At 39.0% G+C, this 22056-nt stretch overlaps 1 protein-coding gene across 1 annotated transcript in view; it reads left to right on the forward strand.

Annotated features, from left to right (window-relative positions):
- The window catches only part of LOC149181371 (uncharacterized), a 69572-nt gene extending 47660 nt beyond the window's left edge, over nucleotides 1–21912 (forward strand). Inside the window, exons 2-4 of the mRNA XM_089414172.1 lie at nucleotides 17264–18874; nucleotides 19073–21524; nucleotides 21639–21912. Coding sequence (XP_089270298.1) covers nucleotides 17264–18874; nucleotides 19073–21524; nucleotides 21639–21912 — 4337 coding nt within the window. The remainder of the gene's footprint in view (nucleotides 1–17263; nucleotides 18875–19072; nucleotides 21525–21638) is intronic.
- Nucleotides 21913–22056: the final 144 nt, after the last annotated feature.

Genomic DNA, 22056 nt, shown 5'->3' on the forward strand with positions numbered 1-22056 from the left:
CCACCCAGATCATTACATTAGGTGTCATTAAGCATGATCAAGCAAGTTTTGCTAATGAATGACTATTTGTTTAGATTTTGACTTACTTGCAGGAATCCCGCAGCTATCTGACGATCTTGCAGCTATCTGAAGATCCTGCAGCCTTTTTGTTAAACGCAATGTTCCACGTGTCGGTTTGCTAGATGAGCCACATGGGCACTTAGGTATCAACGTGCTCGAGGTTCCTGTCCCATTTTTCCAGCCATCCACGTCATCTTTACCCATGGTCAAAGCTGGTCAAGTTACGGTCAACTCAAGGCTGTTTAACGGTGATTGTGAGCTGCTTGGTCACGTCATCTTAAACGGTGACTTGTCCACGTTCTACAGGTGGCAGGGGACATGATCCAACATGGGATTCATTACCCATGACGACAGAAGCATTAAACTCATCCACGCAGTCGTATGATGTGTCAAGGGACCATAAATACGCATGACTGTTTGTTGTTTTTCAGTTAATTAGCTGTACGAGTAGGCTATCTTAGAAACCTCTATAAATAGCTGCGTCTGCGTACGCTCATCAGACTTTTATTAGTTGTAATTTCTGAACTTGTGTTAAATTTAAGAGCGTTGTGAACTCTGTTTTTTTAGTGCTATCCTAGCACTCTGTTTTGTACACTTTTTGCAAATGGAGGAATAGACATAGCACTGTTTTGAAGTTTCCAGATCTTTGAGTTTTCTTGTGGCTGAATGAATAGAGGGCCCCTACTCATCTCAGCCTCTGTAAAGTATTTTATGTGCAGTATTTCTTTATTTTCTTATTCATTTCCTTAAGCATGTATAGTTTCATTTACTTGTTTTCCTTTCTTTCAAGATGATCAGTGTTATTTCTTTGCAGGTTTCTTTTAGTCCGGGATTTATTTTTATGTGTGTGTGTTTGCTTTACAAACTAATGGTATTTGAAGTTGACAAATTCAAGTGCTGCTTTTGTTTTTATAGCTGATTTTTAATCTTATTTCTCAAAGAGTTGCTAACACATGAATGATCTTCATCATAAACTGTTATCTTTTAAGATCAGAATATCACTAACCTGCAGTCAGTTTTGAGTGCTTTTTGGACTATTCTTTCACTAATTTCTAACCATACTTTGCATAGTACATATGGCTGAAGTAGAGAGTTAGAAAGAGCAAAATATTACCACTAGTCTTTAAAGTAGAGTTTTGATTTTAAGTGCTTCTTGGACTATTCTTTCACTACTTTCTAATCATACTTTGCATAGTACATATGGCTGAAGTAGAGAATTAGAAAGAGCAAACCATCATCATTAGTCTTTCAAGCAGATTTTTCTCACTTTTCTAATTCAACTTAAGCTACTTTCTATCCGTGCTTTACACAGTACATGTGCTTTGAAGCATCGAGTTAGAGAGAGATAATCTTTATTTTTGGGTTTTAAAAGTGACTTTCTTTTCTTTTATTAGCAGCAGCTTGAACGGTGTCTAGTGCCATTGGAAGTGGTCATTTGCTTTAAATTTTATTTCAAGTCATTTCAGTTCACTTATTCCTTTCAAGCATTTCCTTTCAAGCAAGTAGTTAGAGATCACTAAACACACACTTTCACTCATTTAGGATTCACTCTACACACACCATCACTCACTTGTTTATAAATTATCACTTCATCTTAGGAACATAATTAACCGCAACAACACCCCCAACGATAAGAAAAACTCTAAGAGGTTACTTAAGTACATATAGTACACCTTCGCTTCATCAGCTTACGAGCCCCGGGTTGACAATAAATACTAGCAATTTAGATAACACTAAATTGACTAAACATTTTGGCGCCGTTGCCGGGGAAGTGAAATTAAGTAGCCATATTCTTAGAAAAAAAATATAAAGTTTCAAGGAAAGAAGTTAATAGCCTATCTAAGTATGCTCTCCTCTTGCACTTTGAAGTGATCTGGAGGATCAGAAAGGAGAAAGTTATTGATTTAATAGTTTCTTGAGTATGCTCTCTTCTTGCACCTAGAGTGAACTGGAAGATCAGAAAAAGAACTATTTAACTTGACTTGAAGATAAAATAAAAAAAATGACATGCATAGAGCTAGAGATTCTAGGGGAAGGTTTTTAGCTAGAGCTCGAAGTTCAATTTTTATAAGTCCATCTGCTTCAAGAGATAGACAAGAGACACCTCCCTTATCTCCAACCGAAACTCCTAGTCCTGAAATTCAAGAGCCAAGAGTTGACTCTCCTATACCTTCTATTGAGTTTGAACTAGGAAGAGACTCTTCTCTTTCTCCTACAAGAAAACCAATTGTAATTGAGGAAATAGACTCACCTGAGGAGGAAGGAGAAATCTCTTCTCATTCACCCTTTGTAGAAGAACCAGAAGATTTTGAAATCCCTAGGAGAATCATCATGGCAGAGGAAGAAGGAGGTGGTAGAGGTAGAGGTAGAGGAGGAGGAGGAAATAACAATAACAATGGAGGAGGTAGAGGTCCCATTGGAGGAAATAGAGACGGGGATAATTCATTTGGGTTTCCCATTGTTGATGAGGACTCCCGAGCCACCATGAAAAACATATCACCATCCGTCCTCCCAAATTTTCATGGATTAAGAACTGAGGACCCTGAAACATTCTTGTTTGAATTTGAAGTTGTGTGTCGAACCTATGACTATCTGGATGATACTCAGAAACTCAACTGTTCCCATCAACATTAAAAGATCAAGCTTTGAAATGGTTCATGGGGTTACTTACTCAATCCATTAGGACCTGGGATGAAATGAAACAAACCTTTTTGGATAGGTATTTAGACTATTGTATGCCTACTAATTATAAGGATGAGGTTTTTAAAATGGTGCAAAAAGAAGATGAGAGCTTAGAAGATTTACTTGAGAGATTTCAATATAATTTAAAAAGAGCAAAAATGAGTACCTTGGATGAAGAGACCTTAAAAGCCCTCTTATTAAAAGCCATTAGGGATGAATGGATAGATATCTTAAACATGATGGGAAAGGGGGATATTTCTCAACTTTCTCTCAATGATATAGCAGAACTTTATATCCATCTCTCAAGGGGCAAATCAAAAACTCAAAAAGGGCCTAGAGATCCTTCTCTCCTTAGGGCAAATAAATCTGCAACAGGATCAGTGAGTAGGGCTGAAATCGGTAATATGCTAGATGAATTTAAAACTGACATCTTAGGGAGTTTTAGTGAACAAATTGATACCCTTAAGATTCAAAATAAACAAAAAGCAGAAGCCGAGGCTATGACTATCTTTTGCCCGAAGTGTAGAAAGAAGCATGCTTTAAGGGAATGTCCCTTGGAAGCACAAGTTGTGGAAACCTGTGTAATTTGCTCAAAAACCCATGAGACCAAGGAATGTCCTTCAATCCCTGGCCTCAAAGCAGTCTTTCAAGAAGATCCAAGTACGCTTGAATCCCTTTGTTTTGTTGCAAGAAGACCTTGGCAGGGGCAGCAAAATCAAGGGTTTAATAACTCTATGAATTTCCAACCCCCACCAAATTGGAATCCTTGGCAACAACCTTGGTCACAACCACAAAATCCTTTCCAAGCATGGTTGCAAAGCATGCAAATGCAAAATCCTTATGGGAGATTTGCCCAATTCTATCAATATCCTCAATCCTTTCAAAATCAGCAAGCTCCCCAACTTCCAAATCAAGGTCAACAATTGTCATTACCATTCCCTCAACAACAACAACCTCCTCCACAAAATCAAAATTCTCAACTCTTGTTACAATCTCAATAGAGGCCAAATCAACTTCCCTCTCAACCTCAACCAAACCCCAATAATAGGAATCCTCAAAGTGCTTATGTGATGGAAGGTCAACCACTCATGGAAGGTCAACCATTCCCTACCTATATGGTTGTTCCTCTCAATGAGGTCCAACTCAGATCAGGTAGAATCCTAGACCAACCTTCTACAAGTGCTCAACAACCAAGCATTTCTGAGGAAGAATCTCTCAAAGCCAATAAGGGTTCTGAAGTATCCCTTCAAAACCCAAGCATTAAAGAAAAAGAAAAAGAATCAACTCCCTTAGTAGAGCAACCCACATCTTCAGCTATTCCTCCTTTTCCTGAAAGATTGCAAATTGATAAAGGAGTGGAGAAGCAGATTTGGTTGCCTGACTATAGCTTTCTAGATGAATTGAAAAATGTCTGTATCAAGATTCCCTTGTTAACAGCCATTAAGGAGATTCCCATTCTAGCAAAGACAATAAAGGAGATGAGTTTGAAAAAAACAATAAAAAGAACCAGAGATACCAAAAGGATACATCTAGTTGGAAAAATTGCAGACATTATGATGGGTAAAATTACCATGCAAAAATATGTAGATCCCGGTAGCCCTATTGTTAAAACTCATATTAATGGGGTTGAAATCCCAAATACCTTGATTGACTTAGGAGCCGCTATCAACATTATGAGTAGATAGACCATGGATCAGTTAAAACTTCCTAACCTTCTCTTTACACCTACTTTGTTGCAACTTGCAGATAGATCAATCATTAAACCTGATGGTGTATTGGAAGACATTCCAGTCTCACTAGACTCTTGGGAATATCCAGTTGATTTTATGATTTTAACTCCCAAGAACAATCTAGGAGGACATCCTCTTATTCTAGGAAGACCTTGGCTGGCCACAGCTGATGCTTTCATAAGTTGTAGGTCGGGAGACATGTATATATCAGATGGTAATTCTACCAAGAAATTCAACTTGTATCCTCCCGCAAAGGCAATAACAGAAATAGGAGAAGATGAGTGGATTGATGATGAGGATACTCTTCAACCTGTTCTAACCATCTCTGAGATCAGTGAGGACAGTCAAATTCTAAATACATTAGAAAATTTTGAGGTACCTTTAGAATATGACTCTTCACAGTTTCAGTTAGATGCAGATATTGAATATCTCTCCTCTAGACAGATGTCTCTCTTCTCAATGGAAGAGTTTGGTAGTTCTACAGTTGAAATCTTTCCAGGAAAAACATTAAACATTAACAAGAACTTGGAAAGACTACAACAAGAAGAATTAACTAAACTGTTGCAAAAACATTCCACTGCCTTTGCATGGGAATATACTGACATGAAAGGAATCGACCCTAAGACTTGTATTCATCATATTTATATTGAAGAAAACAACAGACCCATTAGGCAGCCACAAAGACGGATGAATCCAAATCTTAGGGAAATTGTGAAAGAAGAACTTCAGAAATTGCTCAAGGTAAACTTCATTTACCCCATTTCAGATAGCCAATGGGTTTCTCCCATGGTTATAGTGCCCAAAAAGAATGGTAAATGGAGAGTTTGCATTGACTATCGAGAATTGAACAAGGCAACCTTAAAGGATCATTTTCCTCTACCTTTTATTGATCAGGTATTAGACACTTTAGCAGGTAAAAATTATTTCTCATTCTTGGATGGTTTTAGTGGTTACAATCAGATTCAGGTAGCACCTGAAGATCAAGACAAAACCACCTTTACTTGTCCTTGGGGATCTTTTTCCTATCGAGTACTCCCTTTTGGATTGTGCAATGCACCCGCTACATTTCAAAGGGCTGTACTAGGAATCTTCTCAGATCTGATTCATGATTGTGTAGAGGTATACATGGACGATTTCACAGTCTATGGTAATACATTTGAAGAAGCTTTGGCAAATTTGGAAAAAGTACTGGTAAGATGTAAGGAAACAAATCTTTCTTTAAGTCATGAAAAGTGTTTTATGATGTTTACTGAAGGGATTGTTTTAGGACATCATATCTCAGGAGATGGAATCAAAGTTGATAGATCTAAAGTAGAAGTCATCTCTAAGTTACCTGTTCCAAATTGCCAAAGAGATGTTAGAAGTTTTCTTGGGTTTACTGGTTATTACAGAAGATTTATTGAAAACTTCACTAAGATAGCATCCCCTCTTTTCAAACTACTTACTAAAGATTGTGAATTTAAGTGGGATCCTGAATGTCAATCTGCCTTTGAAGCTTTAAAGACTAGAATATCTGAAGCACCCATTTTAAGGGGTCCAAATTGGAAACTCCCTTTCCACATTTCTACTGATGCTTCAGATACAGCTTTAGGAGCTGTTTTGGGGCAAAAGGATTTGATCCCTTATGCCATTTATTACACAAGTAAGAATTTGACTCCTACTGAGTTAAATTATACTGTTACTGAAAAGGAATTTCTAGCCGTTGTTCATGCTATAAACAAGTTTAGACACTATATAACCGGCTATGAAACCTTTGTCCACACTGATCACTCTGCCATTAGATACCTCATGAACAAACCAGTCACTAATGGTAGAGTTACAAGATGGCTTTTGCTTTTACAAGAATTCAACATAACTGTGTTAGATCGACCAGGTAAACAGAACACAGTAGCTGACTTCTTGTCTAGAATCCAAAACACTAATGAGGACTCTCCTGTAGAGGATAAATTTCCAGATGAGTATTTGTTTGCAGTAACTACCAAAACCCCTTGGTATGCTGATATTGCTAATTATTTAGTTACTGGAAAGTTACCTTTACATTTATTTCCTAATGAGAAAAGGAAAATCATTCAGGATAGTTCACATTATTCTTGGATTTCTAATGAATTGTTCAGAACAGGGCCAGATTTGATGATCAGAAGATGTGTACGGGAGGATGAGATGCCTGACATCCTTAAGGCATGTCATGACGAACCTTGTGGCGGACATTTTTCTGATAAGAGGACTGCCTATAAAATCCTTTCATCAGGATATTATTGGCCTTCTCTCTTTAAGGATGCAAAGCAATATGTTAAAAGGTGTGACAGTTGTCAGAGAATTGGGAGACCAACTCTTTCAAATGAAATGCCACTACAGCCACATGTATGCATCGAACCTTTCGAGAAATGGGCTCTAGATTTTGTTGGACCAATTAATCCGCCATCCAAGCAAAATAGATATATACTGGTTTGTACTGATTATGTTACCAAATGGGTAGAAGCTATAGCATTAACTTCTGCTACTGAAAATTCAGTTGTTCAATTTCTTTTCAAGGATATTTTCACTCATTTTGGTGTCCCAAGAGAAATTGTAACAGATCAGGGAAGCCAATTTACATCAAGGATGATAGAGAAGCTGATGGAGGAATATAAGATCAAGCATAGAACATCTACTCCATACCATCCGCAAGCGAATGGTCAAGTAGAATCTACAAATAAAGTTCTTGAAAGCATCATCACAAAGACTGTTCATCTTCATAGAAGAGATTGGGCAGAAAGGCTTCCTGAAGCCTTATGGGCCTATAGAACTACATGGAGGAACACCACAGGACATTCTCCCTATGAACTTGTTTATGGGAAGGAAGTCCTGTTCCCCATTGAGTTCCAAATCAAGACCTTCAAGACAGCAGTTCAATTGGGGATGAGCTTATTAGAAGCCCAGAAGCACAGAATGGACCAGTTAAACGAACTAGATGAAATGAGACAAGATGCAATTCTAAGAACCGATCTAGTTCAGCACCAAAGAAGCAAATGGCATGATCGACATATCAAAGAAAATAAGTTTCAAAAGGGTGATTGGGCACTCTTGTTTGATTCAAAATTTAAGGACTTCAAAGGAAAATTTCAAACTCATTGGCTTGGGCCATATGAGATTGATGAAGTCTTTAATAATGGAGCAGTTAGAGTGAAGACTATTGATGAACTTCAAACTCCCTTTATTGTGAATGGCCACAGGTTGAAAGTCTACCACAAGCCACTCTCAAAAGAGGAGTTTGTTAAGTTATTCCAAGGCGATTCTGAAATGAGGCTGGTTGAGAAGAATTCTTCTCCTCCATCAGCCTAATCTCTGTTTCTTTCAATTTCAATGAAAAGGAAAAATAAATAGATGTATGAGCCTGAAAACCAATCTCTGATTGGCAGTCTCATGCAGAAAACATGAGGTGAAAATCAGGGTCACCTGACACCTCATGTTTTCCAAAAAAAAATCTCTCTCTCTCTTTCATCTCATTTCATTTATTCCATCTCACCATTTCCTTCCATCTCACCATCCTCACTTCACCTCACTGCTTTCCACTCATTCATTCATTCATTCATTCCATTTCATTTCATTAATAAAGTTTTTTTAGGCAACTAAAGTATTTTATGCAGCTGGAAGACTTCATTACAGTTCCTGCAGCTATTTGACAATTCTGCAGCCGTTTAGCCTTTCTGCAGCCTTCTGCACCTGCACAAGAAACACAGTCTGTCTGAAGAAAATATGTACAGTTCAAAATCATCAAAGACAAGGAGGAAAGAATCATGTGCTAGCAATAAAGTTAACAAAAGGTTAGTAGCAAATTATCAGAAGCCAAATCAAATGCGGATCTGAGGTATGTTTAAAATTTTAAAACTATAGTTATTTCATTACGCGGAATTTTCTGGGTTATGTCTTGTTGGCCACTAATCGTAATGATTACCCATTTTCTTTTCCCATGCGACCACAAATCCACGAATCCTCCACGTCTACCAGCTCATAATACCCATGATTTTTGAAATCACATATGGCTGTTTCTGTCATTAAGGTCTCGTACCCTAATGACGTAACCTACAGTATTACGTCTCTCAGTTCTCATCCCGCAGCCATGTGTCAATCCACAGCCGAAATCGGAGAATATAGCCATTCCATTCATCATTTCGAAACCCTCTGCGCTCATAACACTCCATTCCTCGCTATCATCTCCCTTATTCCATTTCACTCACTACGATTACCTCCATAAACCATACTCTGTTTTTCCCTCTGCTGTATAGCCAGTAAACGTGTGATACAGTTGTATTACGACTGCTAGTCACCGTTTCACTGTGTTCACGCTGTTATCCACCACTTAACTCTGATTCAAGCCGTGAATTCTCGGTGTCTGAGGCTGTTGATGCACCCATATATCCTCTGTTCCACAAAGTCTGAACAGGAACCGAGGAATTACTGTGTAAAGTCACGAAATTACTGTGTAAAGTCACCATCAAAGTCGTATTTTAAACAGAGCTGAGGAGTCGATGGGAAAAATTTTAAGGGCTGAACCAGAAGGTTCGAAATTCTTGGAGGCATACCCTCAGGTTGAGGAGGCATTGCAAAAAGCCAATTGGCTACAGTGCATCAAGAAGTTTAAGGGCTACCACAAAGAAGTAACAAAAGCCTTTGCAAGGTCATTCAAGGATAAAGACAGTCAAGTAGAGGTGGGTGATTTAACATTTGCAGTCAGTGAAGGAAGCATAGCAAGGGCTACATCTCTTCCACAAACCGGTGAACGTTGGTTCAAAAACCGAGCAGTCCAGGATCAACAATGGAAGCGGATTTTTAAAAACCCAGGTATGGATACAAGTGTTTTCACCAAAGGAATTCCTATCTCTCATGTTAAAGAAGAATGGAAAATTCTACTGTTGTTAGTGCAAAAATTTTTCACGTGTGAAGGGAGATTTGGAGTATTGTACGTTTATCATGGTAAAATTATGCTGCAATTTCAAGGAGAACATGATATAAATCTTCCCTACTTTCTATTCCAAAGCCTTAGGAAAATGTGTTCCATGGCTCAACGGAATCCACGAAACATAGAAGCTTACCTCTATCACCATAGTCTTGTTAAGTTATTGATAGAAGAACAATTAAAAGAAAAACAAGACACATGGGAGAAATTCCTTGTAAGGAATCATTTTGAAGAACCTGGAGAATCTTCTATACCTAGGAAAAGCAGAAGGAAGAGAAAAGAAAGTATCTCTGAGACTGATATCTTAGAGGAAACTGTTCAAGGACAAACTGTAGAGGAAATAGAAGTACATCATCCTGAACCTGAGATTGAACCCACTGAAGACAGTGCTCAAGAGATTATCTCAGAAACCCTCGCTGAACTTGCCAAAGAAGTTGCCAAAAAGAGAAGAGAAGATAAAAAGAAACAAAAACAAGACAAGGGAAAATCCATAATTCAAGAAACTGATCAGACTCCAGAGCATTCTAGTGATGAAGAAAGAGATAGCCAGCCCTTAGCACAAAGGGTAGCTAAACTCCATGAGAAAATTGCCCTCTCCAAGAAAGTAAAAGTACGAAAACCAAGGAAAAAGGCACAAAAAGAAACACAGAGTGCTGCCACTGTAAGAAGGAGTAGTAGATTGCAGAATAAAGGGAAAGCCACAAGGACACTCTTCGTTGATCTAAGCACACCTGAGAAGGGTGCTATAAAAACAGACCTTGAGGATAGTCCACAACGTGAGGCAGCTACTCCTCCAAGGGAGGACAGTCCGTTTCAGCCGGAGTTTAAAACTGAAACTGAGCATGAATATAGTCCAAGGAAGTCACCAATTGTTGACCCAATTCAACAAGAGGTGTACAACTATTTTGAAACATTGGAGCAGAACACTGCTGGCCCAAGTAATGTCATACCTCATGAGCAGCAAATAGACTTACTCAAACAAGAGATCTATGAACTTGAGGTGCTAAACCGTCACATTAAACAGAGAAATGAAGAAATGAAGCAGCAAGCTGATATTGCCAAAGCAATCCAAGATAACACCTTTCTTCACATGAGCATGTGGCAGAAGAAACACAGCAGACTCAAGAAGAGATGTAGAAGGCTGAACAGAGCCTTAATCAATTTGAAATTCAGATGCATGTTCAAGAGACCAAAGGTTAATGTTTCCACACAAAGGAAGAGGAGGAGATTGGATGTCTTAGCTGAGGCATCCCAGCAGGTGGATTGAATTGTGTTTTCATTGCATGAGGACATGCAATACCCTCGGAGTGGGGGTATGTAGAGCCTCTATTCTACACCTACTTGTCTACCATTTTCCTCAGTTTTTCCTTATCTTTCCTTCACTTTTGCCTCATTTTCACCATAAAACCACCCAGATCATTACATTAGGTGTCATTAAGCATGATCAAGCAAGTTTTTCTAATGAATGACTATTTGTTTAGATTTTGACTTACTTGCAGGAATCCCGCAGCTATCTGACGATCCTGCAGCTATCTGAAGATCCTGCAGCCTTTTTGTTAAACGCAATGTTCCACGTGTCGGTTTGCTAGATGAGCCACATGGGCACTTAGGTATCAACGTGCTCGAGGTTCCTGTCCCATTTTTCCAGCCATCCACGTCATCTTTACCCATGGTCAAAGCTGGTCAAGTTACGGTCAACTCAAGGCTGTTTAACGGTGATTGTGAGCTGCTTGGTCACGTCATCTTAAACGGTGACTTGTCCACGTTCTACAGGTGGCAGGGGACATGATCCAACATGGGATTCATTACCCATGACGACAGAAGCATTAAACTCATCCACGTAGCCGTATGATGTGTCAAGGGACCATAAATACGCATGACTGTTTGTTGTTTTTCAGTTAATTAGCTGTACGAGTAGGCTATCTTAGAAACCTCTATAAATAGCTGCGTCTGCGTACGCTCATCAGACTTTTATTAGTTGTAATTTCTGAACTTGTGTTAAATTTAAGAGCGTTGTGAACTCTGTTTTTTTAGTGCTATCCTAGCACTCTGTTTTGTACACTTTTTGCAAATGGAGGAATAGACATAGCACTGTTTTGAAGTTTCCAGATCTTTGAGTTTTCTTGTGGCTGAATGAATAGAGGGCCCCTACTCATCTCAGCCTCTGTAAAGTATTTTATGTGCAGTATTTCTTTATTTTCTTATTCATTTCCTTAAGCATGTATAGTTTCATTTACTTGTTTTCCTTTCTTTCAGGCTGATCAGTGTTATTTCTTTGCAGGTTTCTTTTAGCCCGGGATTTATTTTTATGTGTGTGTGTTTGCTTTACAAACTAATGGTATTTGAAGTTGACAAATTCAAGTGCTGCTTTTGTTTTTATAGCTGATTTTTAATCTTATTTCTCAAAGAGCTGCTAACACATGAATGATCTTCATCATAAACTGTTATCTTTTAAGATCAGAATATCACTAACCTGCAGTCAGTTTTGAGTGCTTTTTGGACTATTCTTTCACTACTTTCTAACCATACTTTGCATAGTACATATGGCTGAAGTAGAGAGTTAGAAAGAGCAAAATATTACCACTAGTCTTTAAAGTAGAGTTTTGATTTTAAGTGCTTCTTAGACTATTCTTTCACTACTTTCTAATCATACTTTGCATAGTACATATGGCTGAAGTAGAGAATTAGAAAGAGCAAACCATCATCATTAGTCTTTCAAGCAGATTTTTCTCACTTTTCTAATTCAACTTAAGCTACTTTCTATCCGTGCTTTACACAGTACATGTGCTTTGAAGCATCGAGTTAGAGAGAGATAATCTTTATTTTTGGGTTGTAAAAGTGACTTTCTTTTCTTTTATTAGCAGCAGCTTGAACGGTGTCTAGTGCCATTGGAAGTGGTCATTTGCTTTAAATTTTATTTCAAGTCATTTCAGTTCACTTATTCCTTTCAAGCATTTCCTTTCAAGCAAGTAGTTAGAGATCACTAAACACACACTTTCACTCATTTAGGATTCACTCTACACACACCATCACTCACTTGTTTATAAATTATCACTTCATCTTAGGAACATAATTAACCGCAACAACACCCCCAACGATAAGAAAAACTCTAAGAGGTTACTTAAGTACATATAGTACACCTTCGCTTCATCAGCTTACGAGCCCCGGGTTGACAATAAATACTAGCAATTTAGATAACACTAAATTGACTAAACACAAATCCACCTCACAATCCCTTACCATCCTTCCTACATTTATTTTCATACCACATGCCATCTCTACATGCCTAAAATCATGTTGTGCAATTGGTTCATGTTTAATTTTTAATAATGCATTTAGAGAAATAAAAGAATCAATAGTTCCTCGATATAATAAAATTAAAAACTCATACCATCAATATTACCTTAGGTCTCCAACATAGTGGGCTAGTGTTTAACCTAGCAATTGTTCACAGTCGCATGGATGTGATGAACTTTTCCCAGGTCCCCAACTGTGGTTGATGTTTGTGTTACCTTTCTTCTAGGGTCAATCCCTCTTGTAGTGTGGACTTTTACAATTCCAACACCCCCTCTTAGGAGCTTGGCTCCTACTACCAGTTGAACGAGGAGTTGATTTGGATTCCTACTGGGAAGAGCTAAACTATTGTGATCATTGTTGAGGTGGTGTGGCATGGTGTTGTTGCGTAGGGTATTACTACGGTGGTGCTAAGACACCATGTGTGACGGATGATTTGGATGCCCATATGGTTGATCCAGGAGGATCATCGTTAGATCAGTTGCACAGGTTCATCATTAGTGTTCAAATGTTGTCGTCAACATTCAGTTCGGTGTCGTTCAGTTTCGACAGTGTTGTTAAGGTTCAGGTTGTTCAGGCGATGTTAATGGTTTTCATGGTAAGGGGTTTGCATCTGGTTGTCGACAAGTGTTCATCAATAGTTCTACCAGGGTTCATCATTGACGTCGGTTTTGTTGTCCATTTATAAGGTTCGGTTGTCGTCATGAGACAAATGTCACACTGTGACAAATGTGTTGTAAAAGGGTTTTTAATCCAAGGTGTGTAAAAGTATAAAAGACTAAAACACTTAACTTATTTCTAAAACGTAAGACCTAACACATAAACCTAAGCCCTAAACCCTAACCTAATGTATTACCTTTATACATTACAAATGTATTAAAACTACATTTCAATACATTAAAAGCCTAATCCTATACCTAATGAACCATACTACAACTCTATGTATTTAATACATTTCAAACTGTGTATAAAAAAACTGATTTCCTAATTCTAAACCCTTGTATTAAACTCTCGGTCTATTAAACTATGTTAAATATGTTAAGACATTAAAAAACATTGCAAAATAGTCCCTAACCGCTATCGGAAACCGCGTCGAAATAGTTACCATGTGAGCAGCAAGGATGTAACCGTCAGCAGGAAACCATAATGGGAGAAGACCACGTGGGTGGTTGACATGTGAACGGTGTGTTAAACCACAACGAATATGTCAGCAGATATCAGTTACAGATAACCATAACCACAAACCAGAACTGTCGGAACACCGTTAGCCGTGACTGTCGGGGCAAGCGTGGAGGTGGAAGCCTATGGCTAGTCACATGTAACCGTCATCCTCCTCCATCAGGTTAGAAAGCCTCCAACGGGTTTGAGTTTATCATAAGGTTTTAAAATGGGTTTTAGTTGCAGTTCGATTAAAATATTAAGTCAAATACCTAGAACATTATCCTAGGTGGCAACTCTTGATTTGACTAAGACTCAAAACCCACCTAGAATGCAGCCTATTCATTCCTAAACCCAACCTAAGGAGTTCAAATGCACCTGGTGGATGTTAAAAAGGTAGTTTTGGTTCACTGAAGGGATATTGGAGATTTTGGTTTTTCTATGAAGATTCTAGAGGTTAGAGGCTGTTTTTGTTTTTAGTGTAACAAGAGCATCCAGAGTCGGAATTGGGAACCGTGATAGGCATTGGAAATTTGGTTCAGAGAGCTATCCATTAACAGTGACCAGAAGTTCCTGCGTGCACATTGAGTTTGGTAAAATCTCTGTGTAATCAACCTCTATTGTTTCAATCCTAATAAAGCGGACGCCCATCTTGAAAGCGGACCTAGAGACATAGTCCATTAGGGACGAACTCCGTAATCAACTTTGTTCTCTGGTATCACTATGTTTTTACTGTTTTCACTTCTGCTATGCATCTTTCTTATGTTTAAGCAGTTTTCGTAAAGTCTTTCTTCTCAAGCAGTTTCCTCGATTTCCACACTTTCAGTTAACAATCAATTCAACAATGGCTAATTAATTCTACATCAGTTTTAACATATGATCATTTTAGATCATATAATTTGATATCAAAGCTAGTTGCATCTATAGAATTTTCCATTGAATGTTATTGAAGTCAAAGTCGCAATGAGGAGCAGGAATCCTTGAGCAGATCGATCCAGAGATTGGAAGGCGACGAGTTGTTCTTAAGTTGACCATGACAAGATCTGATGCAGGTGAAAACACTGAAACGAAGATGAGTGATGAACAACTTCAGCAATCATTCTTGACTATGCAGCAAATGTTGGGAGAACTCTACGAAGACAAGAAGGCAAGAGATGCATCTTCTTCTTGAAAGACATCGAAGAAGGACAAAGGTAAAGGCAAGGTTGATAAACCACCTTCACCTCCATCATCTCCATCATCATCTTCTTCTTCTTCTTCTTCTTCTTCTTCCAGTGCAGAATCTGAAACAGAAAAGAAACCTAAGAAAACATCTATTTTGAAACTTGATGTGAAATTTGATTTACCTATTTGTGATGGCGAAATGAATCCTGAAAAGTTAGATAACTGGATTAAGTAGTTAAACGTGTATTCTCATATTCAAAACATCTATAACGATAAAAATAAAATTCAGTTAGCTACACTTAGAATGGGGGGAACAGATTTAATCTGGTGGGAAAGTAAAACTCAGATAGATGTAAAGCGTAAAGGAAAAGTCATCTCTTCATGGTCTAAGTTTTTAAAAGCTCTTAGGAAACAATTCTATCCTTTAGGATACATGCAGCAAGTTGTTATTGATTGGCAACATTTGAGGCAAGGTAAAGGGAAGAGTGTTCAAGAGTTTACTCAGGAGTTCAGAAAGAAAGCATTGGCACTTGGTATTTCATTTGATACCCATGAAACTTTATTAAAATGCATCGGTAGTTTACATTCATATTTGCAGCATACATTATTGATGTTTAATCCTGATGATTTTTATGAATTGTGTGTTCAGCCCATACATATTGAATCAAGTGGCAAACCATTCAAGTTTTCATCGCAGTCATCCAAAGAGTTGGAAATCAAAGATTCCAATGACAGTAAGGGGAAGAATAATTCGAAGAGAAAGAAATCAGCGATAGCTCAGAAGGAAAGACCTACTTGTTCTCATTTCCAGAGATTCAATCATGATGAATCTAAGTGTTGGAAACTTCATCCAGAACTTAAGCCCAAAAATATCCTTAAGGAGAAGGATGAAAAGAAGGCAATTGTAGCAGTCCAGCAAGATCTAGGTTCAGATTCAGGTGATGAAAGGAGGATAACTACTATGGTTACAACAGGTAAAACTTCTGACACTAGTTCAAGTTCGAAAACTATTACATCTTCATCAAACATAAATCCTTCAAATGAGGATAAAAGAGTTGAATTGTTTAACATAAGGATAACTTCTAAGCATACAAAGATAGATACAATGTTTGACAATGGATCACAGGCGAATTTAATATTTGAATATTTAGTTAAGAGTTTGGGTTTGGAAACACGGAATCATCCAAGACCTTACCCATTAGGATGGCTAAATAAATCAACTTAGATAAAAGTCACCAAACAATGTCGATTAAGAGTTGCCATTACAGCTAATTACATTGATGAAGTGGATTTATATGTGGTTCTAGTATACATATGTGGAGTTGTCATAAGAAGTCCCGATATTTATGATCATCATGCGGTACTTTACAGGAGAGAGCATAAATATCACCTTAAGAAAGATGGGGTTGAATTTATTGTCAGGGCACATCAAAGTAAAAATCATTTGAATATTAATGCTAATCAGATGAAGCGATTAATAAGTTCAAATAAAAGATTTGTAATCACGTGTGTAAAGCAGAAACATAACAATAAACGTGATGCTTGTTCAGGTTATGAGTCTCAGCTTAAAGATAATTTGATCAAAGAGATAGAAACTTTTCCAGTTCTATGTAAAACCAAACATCTTACTCATAAGCATGGAATACAACATGAATTACAGTTTGTCTAAAGCTCCTCTTCCTAATGTCAAAATGAATCAATTTAGTCCAAGTTTGGAAATTAACATTTACAGGAATAAAGGTCAGTATTGGGGAAAATTAGTGTTAAATTCCTCTTATATTGTGTCACCATTTCATGTTTCGAACAGTTTGGAAACCTCTTTTCAAGTGGAGAGGAAACCTATTTGTTTTCATATCAAATCCTTTTCTAAAGAAGTATCTAAGGGAAACTTATGCATCAGGGGAAAGTGCTAATCAATGGAAATATCATTTCATGAATAAGGAAAAAGTGATTCAAACAAATCAACAACTAATTCAATACTTTCAAAGACAAACTAAGTTGCAACAATTTTCACCCTACAGTTTGATGGGTTTATGGCAGAAATTTCACTTAGTAATCAGGAACCAGGAAAGTATGTCAAGTAAAGTAGCTGGTTTGATGTCAAAAACATATTTGATTGTCTCCATTATTCTGCAAAATATATTGTTAATACATGTCAACGGTATTGAACAATATCCTGTAGAGACTGTTTTCAAAGATGTGCATGAATCGAAAAGTGAAAAAACGGGACGATGAACAGGAGCGCTAGGGTTTGCGCTAGCGGACGAGACTGACAGGAGGTTCCTGAGGGCGTTTTGCCGGGCGGCTGAGGACGCAAACCTGCCAGGGAAGCGTCTCAGGTTGCTGGCACGGGTCCGGTCAGGTTTCCAGGAAAGCAACAGTAAAAGGAATCTTGGTGACAAAGCTCTGAACGGAATGGGAGAGTCACGGGGGGGGGGGGGAGAGACCCCCTCCTTCAGAAATGTGGTCATGGGAGAAACAAGCACGGAAGGAGAGCAACAGACGGAACGGGAAAACCAAATCCCAGTTATGGGCAACTTATGGCAGAAGCGAATGAGAGGAAAATGCCTACCGAGGGCCCAAAAGCAGCCCAGGTATGTTGTTCCCAACAATAAGCTGGAGGAATATAACGCCTACATGAAGGATCATGCCCTAATCTGCCGTTTTGTGGGGTATTGGCCGTCTGAGCGAGAACTACATAGATGGATCGCTCAGCGATGGAGACCCAAAGGGCAGATCGATCTCAAACTCGGGGCCCAAGGTTTCTTCACAGCAATATTTTCGAATCTAGAAGACAAGAACAGAATTTTCGAAGAGGGCCCCTATTTCCTGAACAACGCGGGGTTATTTATGAAGTTTTGGGAGGAGAGATACAATCCTGAAAAAGAGAAAATGCTTGATGCACCAGTCTGGGTCAGATTATTCGGGCTTCCTGATGAATTCTGGGAGCCGGGGATCTTGGAAGGAATAGGCAACACGATCGGCAGTTTCGTCAAAATTGCAGAGGCCACGAAAAGAGGTAAGTATAATGCCTATGCAAGAATCTGCGTCTACATAAACTTGGCTAACCCCCTCCCGGAAAATGTTGAGGTTGAATACCATGACGAAGTCTGGAAGCAGTCAATTGATTACGAACATATTCCTTTCCGATGCCGAATATGCCACGAGTATGGTCATTTATACCGGCAGTGTTCCCTTAATAAAGAGGAAGAAAGTAGAAAAAGTCAGGCAAATCCAGCAAGAAACACTGGGAAAGTGGAGAACTCAGAGAAAGGATTCCAACAAGTGGTCAGGAAAAGAAGATCGAATCAAGAAGGTCCAAAGACCCAGTCTCAAAAACAACCCAGTCAAGCAAAAACTCAGAACAAATATCAAGTATTGCAGAGCGAGGATGAAGAGTACGAAGTAAACCTAGAAGATGATGAGGATCCCGAAAATAGCCCAATGGAAATTTCGGGAGAAGAGAAGGGGAAAGGAACAACTATCAGTAAAAATAACAAAGAGAAAACAGAGGAAGTGGTAACAGAAGCAGATGCAGAGGCCCCGATGGAAGTGGAAGACCAGCCTGAAGCTGAAATCGAGGAAGAAAAAATCATGAAAAGGTTGATTCAGGAGTGGAAGCACTTAGACAGCAGATTCATACCGGAAGATCAAAGGCAGCTATACAAAGAAGTATTCCAGAAATATAAAGAGAAAAAGGGAGAACCCCCGGATGCTCTAGCAAGGGTCGAGAGTGAGCAAGGGACTGAAGATAAAGGAACAGGAATCTTGAGCAAAAACAGCAGAAAGAGAGGCCGGAAACCAATGACCGAAACAATCCGGGCAGTGGGAGAGATCTTGATAAATTCAGGTAAGGTGATACCTCTGTCGGAGGTATTCTTCCCTTCCTATAAAAAATTTTAAATGATAGTTGTCAGTTGGAACATTAGGGGTTTGAATAGCAGAGGAAAACAAAGGTACATGAAGGATAAGTTGCAAAAAGAAAAACCCAGTATTATGATCTTACAAGAAACAAAGATTTTGATTCACCAACTGGAAAAAATCATAGAACAAAGTAGGTTACCTTATCAAGTGATGGGACAAGATGCAATAGGTTTTGCTGGAGGACTCGCTATCTTATGGAACCCAAATGAGATTTCTATAAACAACTGGGTAAGCATGAGAGGAATACTTTCCGGGCTGGGAAGGGTTGTGGGAACCAAACATCAGGTGGTTATCTCTGGAGTCTACGGCCCCCCGACCCCTGGAAATAAGGAGCAGTTTATCAATGGCGTTAAAACAATCCGTCATCTATACCCTGAAGTTGATTGGATTATTGGTGGGGATTTCAATCTGATCAGATCCATGGAAGAGAAAAAAGGAGGGATCAGAAGAAGGGATCAATATATGGACAGATTTAATGAGATGATAGAAGACCTCCGGCTAGTGGATATCCCAACTTTAAACGGGATATACACTTGGAACAATAGAAGGGGGGGGAACAAACAGATTGCATCCAGATTAGACAGATTCCTAGTGTCTGAATCCATTATGAATAAAGATATTTTTGTGGAAACCAAAATCATCCCAGCGCTGGGTTCTGACCATTGGCCAATCCGCCTAGAGATTGACATTAAAAAGATTCAGGGAAAAAGGCCCTTTCGTTTTGAAGCCTTCTGGCTAAGGGACCCGGAGTTTATCAAGAAAATTGAGAATTGGTGGAAACAAAGCAGCAGTCAGGGCAGATGCAGAATGCAAACGTTCCAAATAAAATTGAGGGAGCTGAAAGGCAAAATTAAGAAATGGAACAAAGAGGAATTTGGCAACATTCTGGAGGATAAACAGAAACTAGAAGGGGAAATGACTGAGCTACAACAACAGATAATCCTAGAAGGACGAACAGAAGAAAGCGTTCTCAAGGAAGGGGTAATCCTTGGCAGATTAGAAGAGAGGAGGAAGCAAGAAGAGATACTATGGCGCCAAAAATCTAGGATAAAATGGCTGCGGGAGGGAGAAAGAAACACAAAATTCTTCCATCAGGCCATGGTTAAACACAGGCAGGGAAATAGAATTCTCTCAATCAAGGACAGGAATGGAGAAAGAATGGTTGAACAGAATCAAATAGAACAAGTTCTAACTGATCATCATAAGGAAATTTTAACGGAGCCTCCTGATGATAGATCAAGAGCCATCCAAGAGATCTGCTCGACGATTCCTAGACTGGTATCTGAGGATCAGAACAAAGCGCTCATGAGGGTTGTGACCCTAGAGGAGCTGAGCGAAGTTGTGAAGGCAATGAAGAAAGGGACTGCCCCTGGACCGGACGGCTTCACGGTGGACTTTTACCAGGCTGGCTGGCACTTCTTGGGACAGGAAATTCTGGAGATAGTCGAAGAATCAAGAATAAATCAAAAGGTTTGGCCAGCCCTTAACTCTACCTTTTTTGCTCTTATTCCTAAGGGAGACAACTTAGAGGAAGCTAGTGGATATAGACCTATAGCTCTGTGCAATGTCATTTACAAAATAATCACATCCCTGATTGCAAAACGTTTAAAACCTCTCTTAGGCAACCTAATCTCTCCTGAACAAACGGGCTTTGTTGAGGGCAGACAAATCCTGGATGGTCTAGTTGTAACCCAGGAGGTGATTCATTCCTTGAAAACCACTAAGCAAAAGGGTATGATGGTAAAATTAGATTTATCTAAAGCCTACGACAGACTGAACTGGAACTATCTTGACACTGTCTTGGAAAGATTCGGCTTTCATCAAAGATGGATTGCATGGATTCGCAATCTGATCTCCACTCCTAATTTCTCTATCCTGGTTAATGGAAGCCCTTCCAAAACCTTCAATGCCTCCAGAGGGATTCGGCAAGGTGATCCGTTGTCTCCTTTTTTATTTATATTAGCTGCTGAAGGACTAGGGAGATTCATTAATCATGAAAGAGCAGCTAATAGAATTAAAGGACTGCAAATTTGGGGAAATAATCTGCCCCTTACCCATCAACAATTTGTTGATGACATTATGCTTTTCGGGGAACCAACAGTTAGAGAAATTAAAAATCTTAAGCGGATCCTTGATTTGTTTTCAGCTGCCTCGGGTCTAGAAATCAATAAAGAGAAATCCTGTGTTTTCCTCTTTAACATAGTAGACCAAGTCAGATCTCACCTTATTAGAATTCTGGGATTCAAGAGGGGGGAATTACCCACCAAGTACTTGGGTAATATTCTAGACCTCACATCTAAAAAGTTGAAAAACTGGCAAGGAATGCTGGACAAACTTAACAACAAAATTGCCAATTGGTCGTTTAGAGTTTTGAATATTGCAGGAAGAGTCATCCTTGCTAAGTCGGTTCTTCAGGCTATCCCTATCTACCCGCTCTCGATTATGGCTGCCCCTTCTGGGATCTGTGCGAAAATCAGAGAAATTATCCGGAAGTTCATTTGGAGTGGAGCTGATAAGAAGAAAAAGTGGGCTTTAGTCTCATGGAGTCAACTCATCGAAAGAAAAGAAAAAGGAGGGTTAGGATTAAGAGACCCTGAAATTCTCAACAAGGTCCTGGGAGCCAAGCTCTGGTGGAGATGGCTTAGCGGAGGAAGTGATCTTTGGAAAACTATTTGGAGGACTAAATATAGGATGCCCAACTCTCTGGCTGATATCTTAAAATTACAAGAAATGCCCCGTGGCTCTAATATATGGGAACTTGCATCTCAAAACAGGGAGTTGATCAGCAAACACACCTTCTGGGAAATTAGAGGAGGGTCAGAGGCAAACTTCTGGGAGGATAGCTGGCAACAACGAGAAAGGCTAAACAACATTCAAGTCCTTACACAAATCCGGGACAAAACTGCAAGGAATAGACAGAAAGTTAAGGATTACTGGATTGAGAATGATACCCTGGAAGACTAGAGAGTCTGGGAGGAACCGACAAGATGGGATCAAGGTTTGCCCCCTGATACTCAAGATGCCTACCGAAAAGAAATGGGTTCAAGAAAACTCAGAGTTCGACAGGGGCAAGATATTCTCCGGTGGGGAAACTCAATGCAGGGGACC

The sequence above is a fragment of the Pinus tabuliformis genome, chromosome 3_2 (genome assembly GCF_031772625.1).
Source record: "Pinus tabuliformis cultivar Carrire ecotype Pingquan chromosome 3_2, CPIR1, whole genome shotgun sequence".
NCBI lineage: Eukaryota > Viridiplantae > Streptophyta > Pinopsida > Pinales > Pinaceae > Pinus > Pinus tabuliformis.